Below are 11,307 nucleotides of genomic sequence, written 5' to 3' on the forward strand. Positions count from 1 at the left end.
ATTGCAAAATAGTTGTAGCACTTGTTTTTATATAGATATTTCTTATTTTTTTTTTTACAAATATGCACATTTAAAGGTTATACTCTCAAACCGATTATTCATCATCTTTGAAAGACTGATAACATAAACTTGAATTTGCCTAGACATAGCCAAGATGTTGTTTTCTCACAGGCAATGTTTGGAAAGACAATCAATGATTTATTTGACTGCTGTAAAGGGTTAACTTCTGCCTTGGAACACAGTTTAAAGTTCATTCCTGGGCTTTAGCAAACCAGGAAATTCCCAGAGTGACAACATGACAGAGCAGTACCAGAGAGCAGTACCAGAGAGCAATACCACAGCACAGAGCAGTTACCAAGAGTGCAAATACAGTCACTGCCAGTATCCTGCTGCAATACAGGATACTCCCATGTTGGGAAACAGGGGGAACGGCCAACATGTTTTGTTTTTACATCAGGAGAAAACTTCTATGAGTTGCACTGCAATCAATCTACTAAAAATACATAAAGAAAGCAGCCATTGTAATTTACCACACAACTTTTGTCACACCACATTGCATGTAGAACTTGTCTGGATGTGAACATGACTTCAGATGTGAATGATGCTATGGCAGTCCAAGTAAAGGAAGGTCATTTGACTTCCAGCTGCCAGTGGAACCAGAGGCAGTTCAATTAATATTGTAACTTTTCCAGCGTATTGTCACTCACTGTAGAGGGAAATACAGTCACAGCCCGGTGACCATGACCCGATGTGATGGTGGCATATGTCTCTGTTGGGCACTGGGGACATCGGGACTTCTCAGAAGGCTGGAACAGCTGGCAGTCATTCCCCCAATGGCTGGCATGTAGGCGTGGTGAAGAATTGGCAGCTGCACGGACCGTCTTCGTTGGATGCTGCAAAGGAAAACAAGTGTGTAGGACGTTTCATTTCAAAATATATATTGTAGATATTTCTAGAAAAAATATAGTTAAATATACACTGAGTGTACAAAACATTAGGAACATCTTCTTAATATTGAGTTTGCCCTCAGAACAGCATCAATCGTCAGGACATGAACTCTACAAGGTGTCAGAAGTGGTCCACAGGGATCCTGGCCCATGTTGACTCCAATGCTTCCCACAATTATTTCAAGTTGGCTGGATGTCCTTTGGGTGGTGAACCATTTAACAATATAATAAAGGATCATAGTTTTCACATGGATTCACCTGGTTAGTCTGTTATGGAAAGAGCACATGATCATAATGTTTTGTATACTCAGTGTATATATAGAAAGTATAGAAAATATTTGTATTGCATAATGTATCTTTTAGTATCAGAGTAATATATTTTCCTGTACTGTTCAGGTGAGTTGATGTCATCAAAGAGTTCCCTGTTCGTCCTGGGCACATCCTCAGAGCACACCTGGGCTCTCAGTCTCACTTCATGGCCCTGTGGACTGGGAGGACTCAGCTCTTCCTCTAGTACTTGCATGGCGACATCCTCCAACTGGTCACCAATCTGCAAAGACCATTTCTATGTTCATTCCCAAAGTTCCACCATCTGAAATGGCATTAATGATTATTAGCTCCACAACAGATGGGTGTTCAACCTACAACGGTTAAAGTTCTGTGAATTGTTTAGACTCAAGACAAGGGGTCAGAACTCACCTCTGTGATTCTCCTCCAGAGCTGCTGGTTTTCAGTCCGCAGGCTTTCAAGAGATCTGCCCTGATTGAGACTGCTAGAGGAACTGGAGGTCTCCGAATCCTCCTTGTGAAGATCACATTGTAACCAGCTAGTTGGATCCACTTGGTTGGGATTGTCTCGGATTTTTACAAGCTAGGATACAAGACAGAAGCATTCAATTATATTTTTCAAGACGAGTGTTTACATCCAACATCATCTAGCATATACACCAATTTGTAAACAATATACATTGAGAAATGGAAGTAAAACGAGAACATTGAGATAAATGAGATATTTGAACATGAGAGCTCAACATGTATACAAGAGGAGGTTTCAGAGATGATGCAGAGATGATGCAGGTGACACCTTGGGCAGGAACACCAGACACAGAGTGCAGGTACAGCAGGAGATCACCACCAAAGTCATGATGAAGAGCTGCACATTAGGGTTATACTGGGTCAGGAAGCACCCTGATGCTCCAATGATAGACATGACGGTCACGTGGTACATGCTCAGCCTTGTGTACTTGCTGTCATCGAGGAGATGGATATGTGCATGCCTTGTTCTCAAGGCCAGGAAACATCCAAGAAACTAAAGAAAATATGGAAAACCATCAGCTTTGTTTGAAAAGGATCCTGGGTGTTGAACATGGTTCTGGCAATTTCTCTCACCATTAGAAGCCCTTTGTAGCCATATACAATGGCGAGCCATTTAGTCAGGTTTGTACTTTCACAGTGCTCCAGGAAGTGCTTTGTATTAACATCTTCACCACCAGGAGCAGTCTGAAACACCACAAAAAGGAAAGACTACTTTAATATTATTGATCTCCCTCCGAGGTTCACATTTACTACGACTCAACCACACGGTCGACTCCAGACCAGAGCCATTCACTACCACCACACGGTCGACTCCAGACCAGAGCCATTCACTACCACCACACGGTCGACTCCAGACCAGAGCCATTCACTACCACCACACGGTCGACTCCAGACCCGAGCCATTCACTACCACCACACGGTCGACTCCAGACCAGAGCCATTCATTACCACCACACGGTCGACTCCAGACCAGAGCCATTCACTACCACCACACGGTCGACTCCAGACCAGAGCCATTCACTACCACCACACGGTCGACTCCAGACCAGAGCCATTCATTACCACCACACGGTCGACTCCAGACCAGAGCCATTCACTACCACCACACGGTCGACTCCAGACCAGAGCCATTCACTACCACCACACGGTCGACTCCAGACCAGAGTAATTCACATAAACAAGGTCATCTAAAAGGCAGTTAAAATTGAAAGGCTAACTTCAACAACGTCTGCATCCCCTACACAACAAAAGATAAGAGAGCAAGACCAAGGTTAAAATATAAAATGTAATTGAAGTGTTTTACCTCTTGGCTGAACTCTTCCACTGTTCGTCTGAGTGGATCCACCATCTGCCAGCAGGTTAACAGACACAGATCCATTAGCAGCATTCCCCCGACAATTATCCATAGTTGGTCATCCTTAATAATCTGAAGAAAGAACAGAGAGGGAGAGGATGAGTATTAAATATTAGACAGGAGAGATGGCGATTAAGAGGCCTGTACTTTTTGAGTTTCTTTAACTTGATCTTTTGAACTTTGAGTTTACCTTTTCAATTATCTCCTTATTTTTGACAATTGTCCAGACCCTCCAAGTTTTCGCAAACAATGCCCCAAAGGTTGTGGTGTATCCTACAGAAAGAATATATGTGCGAATCTGTGACAAGAGGGAAAAAAATGAAACAATGTGCATCCCTTGAAACAAGGGGTTCCTTCCTTATCACTGAAATGCTTAGACGTTTAAACTCATGTGTACTCACAGGGCAAAGCATAACAAACACTTTGTCAGTCACAAGGGATCCATCCAGCCCATAGAGGAAGACGGAGGTACAGGCCAGCATCGTACCCAGGATAATGAGGTAGTTCATGGACGGACTGGACTTCTTCATGACCCTATGGGAAAAACAAAATATTGAGATCAACGGGCAGCCTTGTCTGAGCAGAGCATGTGAGTAAGTAAACTGGATAATAACGAAAGAGAGAACAACCTTGTGTTTCGATGAAAGCTACCTCAGAAAGTATCTAGTTCAATAACAAGCCAATACAAGATGCTTGGAATAATGATCATACCAATGGTTGTGATGCTTGATGTGGAAGAAGAGGAAGAAGAGTGCCATGAGCATGGCCAGGCCAGTGGTGGATAACAAGATGATGTAGAGGGGAACACTGACATCCCACCGCTGGGAGTGTGTCCGGTCTTTAGGCGGCTGCATGCCTATGAAAGGCACAAAAAAGTAGAATGCAAAGACTGTTACAAAAACAAACATTTTTGTGTGCTTGAGGTGTCATCATCAGATGTCTTAATGCCTTGTCCTAACAGTGTGGCCACCTACCTTGAAACTTGATTAAGTGGTTGAGTTCTAATTCTTCAGCATTATACTGGCCTATCTTAACCTCCCGGCCCTCTGTGGAAACACATGCAGTTGATAAATATTTCACAAAGAATGTTCTCTAAATTCATGGAAATACACATATGTAATGTTTACCTTGAAATTGTCTTAATGTAATAGTTCCCATGCGTTCCCCATTTCTAAACATAACTTGACCCTAAAAAAAGAAGAAGAAAGAAACTCAACTTGACAAGAATATTTGTAAAGCACATCTTATCTTTAGTCTTTTGGAGCAACGATCTATCTAAAATGGAATGTTAACAACAGTCATGCTAACTTACAGTTACACCCTCAAAGCAAATCTCCTTCATGGAATCCAGGACCATTTGTCCAATCTCCTTGCTGCTGACTGTGAAGTTCCGGTGGATGTCATATCTCTCTCTGTGACGAACAGACTCAATGACCCTGGTCAATGCTTTCACCATCACCCAAACTCCATCATAGGCAAACCCATGGAACTTGCTGGCAACCAACCCTCTCTGCAGCAGCTCTCTGTTGTAAGTCTCATCATACTCTTCTGGGGTCTAAACAGAAACACAAAGGTGTTTGTTTGACTTCTCTTAATGGTCTTGCATTACCTTTGCTACACTGCAAATACACTGTTTGATGTTTTCAACATTACATCCACATTTTTTGTTATAAACACAAGTTATCCATTGGAGAGAGCATGGTACAGTATCGACAGAATATGTTGTCCCTTGCTGAAAACCTCAGTACCTACCCTTCCTGAGATGCCTTTAATCTGTCTGTTACTGAGGTGTGTGAAGTCCACAGTGATGTAGCCTTCCATTGCAGTCAGCAGGTTGTTTGAAGCACAGTTGGAGGAGTTGGCCTCCTCCCACCAGCTCCCCTGGTAACCGCCAGGGAGGATCCACTGATACCTCCCGCCAAACATGTTCAGGCTGTAAGCCTAGAAGACAAAGGTTATATGGTAATTACAAACACAAATGGTTATCATAACGATAATTCAAAAGTAATTGTATGATGAATGCGCTGTTAAACTGCTATTAATCTTTGTCTCAAACAAGTGCTAATCATTAATGATGGCATTGTGTTGCAACGCATCATATTGTAATGTAGGTTTTCTGGTTATGTACTCACACAGCAAAAGACTTTGGAGGCTGAATTCTCGTCAAACAACCCAATAATGATCGTTACATCCATATCCTGTCGAAAGGGACATGATACAAAACAGATTGACACGCTGAGGATGCATCTGCAATTTTCTGAAATAATGCAATTCAGTGCCAAATTCTAACTTTGTAAGTAAAGATGATTTGGGCATATTACTCACCTTCAATTTCTTTACATTGACACATGGGTCAGTGGACAGGCTTTCAGTTACAGCAACCATAACATCAGCCTTGCTCAGTTGTTTAGTCAGATCTCTCCTTATCTTTCAAAGACAGGACAATATAGACTTTACAATTCATACATAAGACAGCATAGTTGTCAGCCGTCTTAATCAATAGGCTAATGCCGGATACCCTTGTATCCCTACTTGTAAATGGCGATAACAGCTACATTGTACACCAAACAGGCATGTGACAGAAAGGGTTACCACGGTCAGTGGTACCTCTGAGATCCTCTGTACATCCTGGGTCAGCGTCCCTACACGTCTCCACTTGTAGTTCTGTAGGATCTTCACAACAGCCTGATTGACTGTGTTGTCCGAGGTGACCATTCGGAAGAAGTTGGGATATTTTTTCTCATCATCTAAAACAGGCGTTGTTGCAGCGAAAGACAGCTGAAATATTGAATGTGCAATAATGTTAGGCTTGAAGAGCACTAAATCATTATTTGAAGTACTAGCAATTGTGTTATTTGCATGTATGTCACCTATTAAATAACATGCTCTATTGTGATACACAATACAGTGTGATGTAAAATGGTTGCTCAGTACCTACAATACAGTGTGATGTAAAATGGTTGCTCAGTGCCTACAATACAGTGTGATGTAAAATGGTTGCTCAGTACCTATAATACAGTGTGATGTAAAATGGTTGCTCAGGCCTACAATACAGTGTGATGTAAAATGGTTGCTCAGTACCTACAATACAGTGTGATGTAAAATGGTTGCTCAGTACCTATAATACAGTGTGACGTAAAATGGTTGCTCAGGCCTACAATACAGTGTGATGTAAAATGGTTGCTCAGTGCCTACAATACAGTGTGATGTAAAATGGTTGCTCAGTGCCTACAATACAGTGTGATGTAAAATGGTTGCTCAGTGCCTACAATACAGTGTGATGTAAAATGGTTGCTCAGTGCCTACAATACAGTGTGATGTAAAATGGTTGCTCAGTGCCTACAATACAGTGTGATGTAAAATGGTTGCTCAGTGCCTACAATACAGTGTGATGTAAAATGGTTGCTCAGTGCCTACAATACAGTGTGATGTAAAACGGTTGCTCAGTGCCTACAATACAGTGTGATGTAAAACGGTTGCTCAGTGCCTACAATACAGTGTGATGTAAAATGGTTGCTCAGTGCCTACAATACAGTGTGATGTAAAATGGTTGCTCAGTGCCTACAATACAGTGTGATGTAAAATGGTTGCTCAGTGCCTACAATACAGTGTGATGTAAAATGGTTGCTCAGTGCCTACAATACAGTAAAAAAGATACCTGTACCAGGTTCCACCCCTGTAGTGATTCAGCAATGACGGATGTGACTGATGGACACACACCTCCAAAGATCATTAAGTATTTTGGCCCAAAGCATATGGCATCAAAGTAGGCTTTAAGTCCTTTGGCAATATTACACTAAAAGACAAAGAGAAAACAAAGAGTGAACTGTCCCACTCATCATCATTATGATTCCAAATGCACTGAACAGCTTACATGTCCTTTTTTTGCATTAAAATACACTACTTTTAACCTTGTTCTCCACATAAACAATGTACACCCCACTAACAGAGGCTTGTTGGTCCAAAAACACCAGTCCACGAACACACCAGCAAACGTTACCTCTGAATCTATGACGTGAAAATTGATCTCATAGTTTCTTAGAGGAGTCTGCTGCCTGCTCAGGTCGTCTAGAGCGAGCTGGACAGCTGGCAACAAGGACGCCGTAAGGTTTCCCCGCCCTGGATTGTCTGTCAGTGGCATGATCCACAAGACTGGCAGAGAGTGGCGAACCTGGGACAGAGAAGGAACAACGACCAGCCATGAGAGAACCAGGATCTGTCCTGAGCTTGCCCGTCCACCACCACTCATCCTTTCTCCCTGTCACTTCCCAGTCTCCACTCCCTGGTGTATTTCTCCTCCTGACTAGCACACCTCCTGTAATGGAGTCAGGTCCTAGTTAAGACCCCTTAATCCTCGTCTGTTCCAAGCCAGGCCATTCCACACACCGCAGCTGCTCCCTCAAGAGAATCCACTGAAGAGGATAAAGGGATAAGGTGCTGGCAGTGACTGACTAGGTTACCTACATCTGTCACTCTGATCCCACAGCACACACTCACTGATTGCTATGCTCTGGTTTTATTCTAGAAGGAACTTTTAATATAACTTTTCAATATTTTTGACATTTACTTGTAGGTTATTCCCCTGTGGATTATGAACAAATGTAGGTTATTCCCCTGTGGATTATGAACAAATGTAGGTTATTCCGCTGTGGATTATGAACAAATGTAGGTTATTCCGCTGTGGATTATGAACAAATGTAGGTTATTCCCCTAGGAATTATGAACAAATGTAGGTTATTCCCCTGTGGATTATGAACAAATGTAGGTTATTCCCCTGTGGATTATGAACAAATGTAGGTTATTCCCCTGTGGATTATGAACAAATGTAGGTTATTCCCCTGTGGATTATGAACAAATGTAGGTTATTCCCCTGTGGATTATGAACAAATGTAGGTTATTCCCCTGTGGATTATGAACAAATGTAGGTTATTCCCCTGTGGATTATGAACAAATGTAGGTTATTCCCCTGTGGATTATGAACAAATGTAGGTTATTCCCCTGTGGATTATGAACAAATGTAGGTTATTCCCCTGTGGATTATGAACAAATGTAGGTTATTCCCCTGTGGATTATGAACAAATGTAGGTTATTCCCCTGTGGATTATGAACAAATGTAGGTTATTCCCCTGTGGATTATGAACAAATGTAGGTTATTCCCCTGTGGATTATGAACAAATGTAGCTCCACAACCAGACGTATAGGTTAAAGAAAAGTCTGATTGACAGCTGATGTTTTTACAGGGAAAGAATACCTTTATGTTCAAGACCGCTCAAACCTTCAAACTCTGGCATCATTACATTATCACCACAAGATGGCAGTGTTGTTCAACTTCTCAAAAGAGCTCAAGCGTTCTGCTGTTCAAAGAACTCCTTTCTCCAGCAATAACATTCATTAATTTGAAAGTGTTATTGTTCTGCATGTAGTTGCAGAACAAGCTATAATACATTTTATATAAAAAAATCAAACATCAAAATGACCAGTGCAATCATGTACAGGCTAAACTTTATTTACTTATAAATGAGACAAAATATTGAACTTAAATATAAGAGCACAAAAAAAAAAGTCTGAAAATTCTCAGGCTTGACCTATGAACTTAGGCACTCGCTCACATCCTCTCTCCAAGAAAGTAACACAATAACAAAAAAGTTGGAAAGGTTGATATTTTATGCACTCATTGGCCGATGGGGGACTGTCTTGTGATTATAACAGGTTGGTCCAAAGGCCTCTTCCACACACAGAACACATCTCATTCCTGCCCTGCCAGAGCCCCCTTACCACGACTCTGGCCTTTTCCTGGCTCTCTGGATCGATCAGTCTGTCTGACAGGGCCTCCTGGTCCCTTACCCCTGCCACCACCACCTCCCCTCTTCCTCCTGCCCCCATGTCTCTGTCCACCAGCCACCCCTGCATCCTCCTTGGCAGCCTGTGCCCACAGGGCATCAAAGTTCCCTGGAGCCTGGTATCCAGGCAGGCTGGCATCCAGGGGGTCTCTGGAGAGCAGTACCCAGATAGCAGGTATGTTCCTACTGACGGTGAGGCTGTCCAGGCCTGCCGCAGGCTCCAGGGGTTCCCACACCTCCAGGACAGTGCTGAAGAGCAGCCTGGTCTGCTGGTGCAAGCCTTTCACACGGCGCTTCAGGATCTCCACACACGTGATGGCCTTGGACACCCCCTTCCCCATCCCAGTGAATACTATCTGCCGGCTAGGATTCTTTTCCAGTGCCTGGGAGCATGGTGCTTCCTGGACCTCAGTGGTGCTACCTCCTTCTTCGCTCTTAGGCTGCCCCCCCTCGCCTTCCAGCGCTCTGGGCTTGACCTCCATGCGGCTCAGGGCGTAGCGCATGAGGTTGCGGATCTTGCTGCCATCCTTCACTCTAACCTCATTGGTGTCGCTGGAGAGGCCAGGGAATGGGCAGGGGCAGGGCTGTTCCACCGTCCGCGCCTTACTGTAGTTCTCCATGTCACCTGTACCTTATCTTTGTAGACAGAGACACACGTACAGAATATTTGATCAACACGGTATTAGAGCTAGCGTACAGTAGCCTCAGACTTTTACATAATAATCTTGCTGCCATATCCCTTAATTATCTAGCTAAATACTCTGGCTGTAGCTGGCCAAGTACCTCATTAATAAAATACAACCACTGACTGTTTCGTTGAGATTCAATTGCCACATGCGCGCCGTGTTAACATTTTAGAGCAACGACAATGAGAAACAGTATGTGGTTGTATTTGATTACCGTTTTATAAAAATAGGTATGGATTTCAGCAAACAAAAAAGGCACACAACAACAGAGGACAAACATAGGTACACGATAAGGGTTTAATAATTTTAAAAATGTGAAGTATCGACTGCATAGCGAATCGAAGGAGACGGAGTTTCATTTAAAAAACGGAGATCCGTTTAAAAAACGTCGCTCAACTCCGTAGAGTTGATGTAGCCTACTTGGCAAACTCTGGCTGTGACTAGCTACTGTTAGGTAGGTGTGTCAGCCGTGAATAGACATATGCTATCTAATTAAGATTAACTTCGTTATAAAACTCACGTATTTACAAAAACCCAGTCTTAAGCATCGGGTGTGTTCGGATCAGCCCGGTTAACACAGTCAAATTAACAGTTTATTACTTACCCGAAAACATAGGACATCCGTATGTCGCAAAGGGCTCTGATCGTATGACGTTCGCCGCTGCTGCAAAAAGCATTAAAGAGCCCCGGTACATTCTGGGAGTTGTAGTAGTATTTTCACATATATATATATATATATATATATATATATATATATACAACCACTGACTGTTATATATATATATATATATATATATATATATATATATATATATATATATATGAAATCCTTTACTTTTTAAAACATGACTGACTGGAAATAACAACAGAGTTTCTAAAACCATACTAAACCACCTTTGACATAACCACATTAGTAGGCTGGAAGTGTTTGAAGTATAATAATAAGTTGTCTCAGTGAAAATATATGTTTTAGTGGTTTGCTAGAGCAATTTCCTCTGGTTATCTATATTGCAGCAGGTTTCGTTAGCAAATTATTATAAGGGACACTTGCCAAAGATGCCATAAGTGATTACGTGTGCCAGTTTGTGTTCCTCAGCTAGAGCGTCATTAGGCTACGTCACATTGTTAGGGTTCGTTTTCGAATGTAGGTTACCAATTAGGGATTTTGTGTTGCAGATATGAGTAGGTGAATGAGTAGGTGTTCTAAAACTTTTGACCAGTAGTGTTCTCACATTTATATTCCTATAGAAATCCTGTATGAAAGTAATACAAAAAATTGGGTAATCTGAGCCTGTGTAGGGCTAGAATTTATTTTTACAGAAAAGCAGGTTGTTTTTGTTTAGTATGTTTTGTTGTTGATAGTTTGTATGATATTTTATTTATCCCCCCCTCCCCTCCTTATTATCCTCCCGCACAGTAGATGGCAGAATGCACATCCGAATGTTGCGAACGACATTATACCATAGATTAAAATATACAAAGGACATTTGGGCTAGGGGCGGGGCTAAGGGCGGGGCTAGGGGGTACAATATCACGTTACACAAGGACATTAATAAGGGACATACACACATTTTTAATTGTCTTAAAATATAGTTCAATTTCTTTTTGCAAGGACATGAAATGTGGTGTTTTGTTTGTAAATTTACATTTCTGAATAGGAAATTT

At 42.1% G+C, this 11,307-nt stretch overlaps 1 protein-coding gene across 1 annotated transcript; it reads right to left on the reverse strand.

Annotated features, from left to right (window-relative positions):
• Positions 1–38: 38 nt before the first annotated feature.
• LOC139420249 (gamma-aminobutyric acid type B receptor subunit 2-like) lies at positions 39–9,345 on the reverse strand. The gene is made up of 19 exons (XM_071170123.1): positions 8,892–9,345; positions 7,117–7,287; positions 6,775–6,912; positions 5,724–5,894; positions 5,442–5,543; positions 5,249–5,314; positions 4,869–5,057; positions 4,429–4,671; positions 4,244–4,304; positions 4,091–4,162; positions 3,828–3,972; positions 3,518–3,650; positions 3,307–3,414; positions 3,066–3,188; positions 2,336–2,446; positions 2,031–2,255; positions 1,647–1,817; positions 1,337–1,497; positions 39–893 (listed from the first exon to the last, which is right to left on the reverse strand). The coding sequence occupies exons 1-19, from the start codon at positions 9,093–9,095 to the stop codon at positions 725–727; spliced, it is 2,763 nt and encodes a 920-aa protein (XP_071026224.1). The 5' UTR covers positions 9,096–9,345; the 3' UTR covers positions 39–724.
• Positions 9,346–11,307: the final 1,962 nt, after the last annotated feature.

Source organism: Oncorhynchus clarkii, chromosome 2 (assembly GCF_045791955.1).
Source record: "Oncorhynchus clarkii lewisi isolate Uvic-CL-2024 chromosome 2, UVic_Ocla_1.0, whole genome shotgun sequence".
NCBI lineage: Eukaryota > Metazoa > Chordata > Actinopteri > Salmoniformes > Salmonidae > Oncorhynchus > Oncorhynchus clarkii.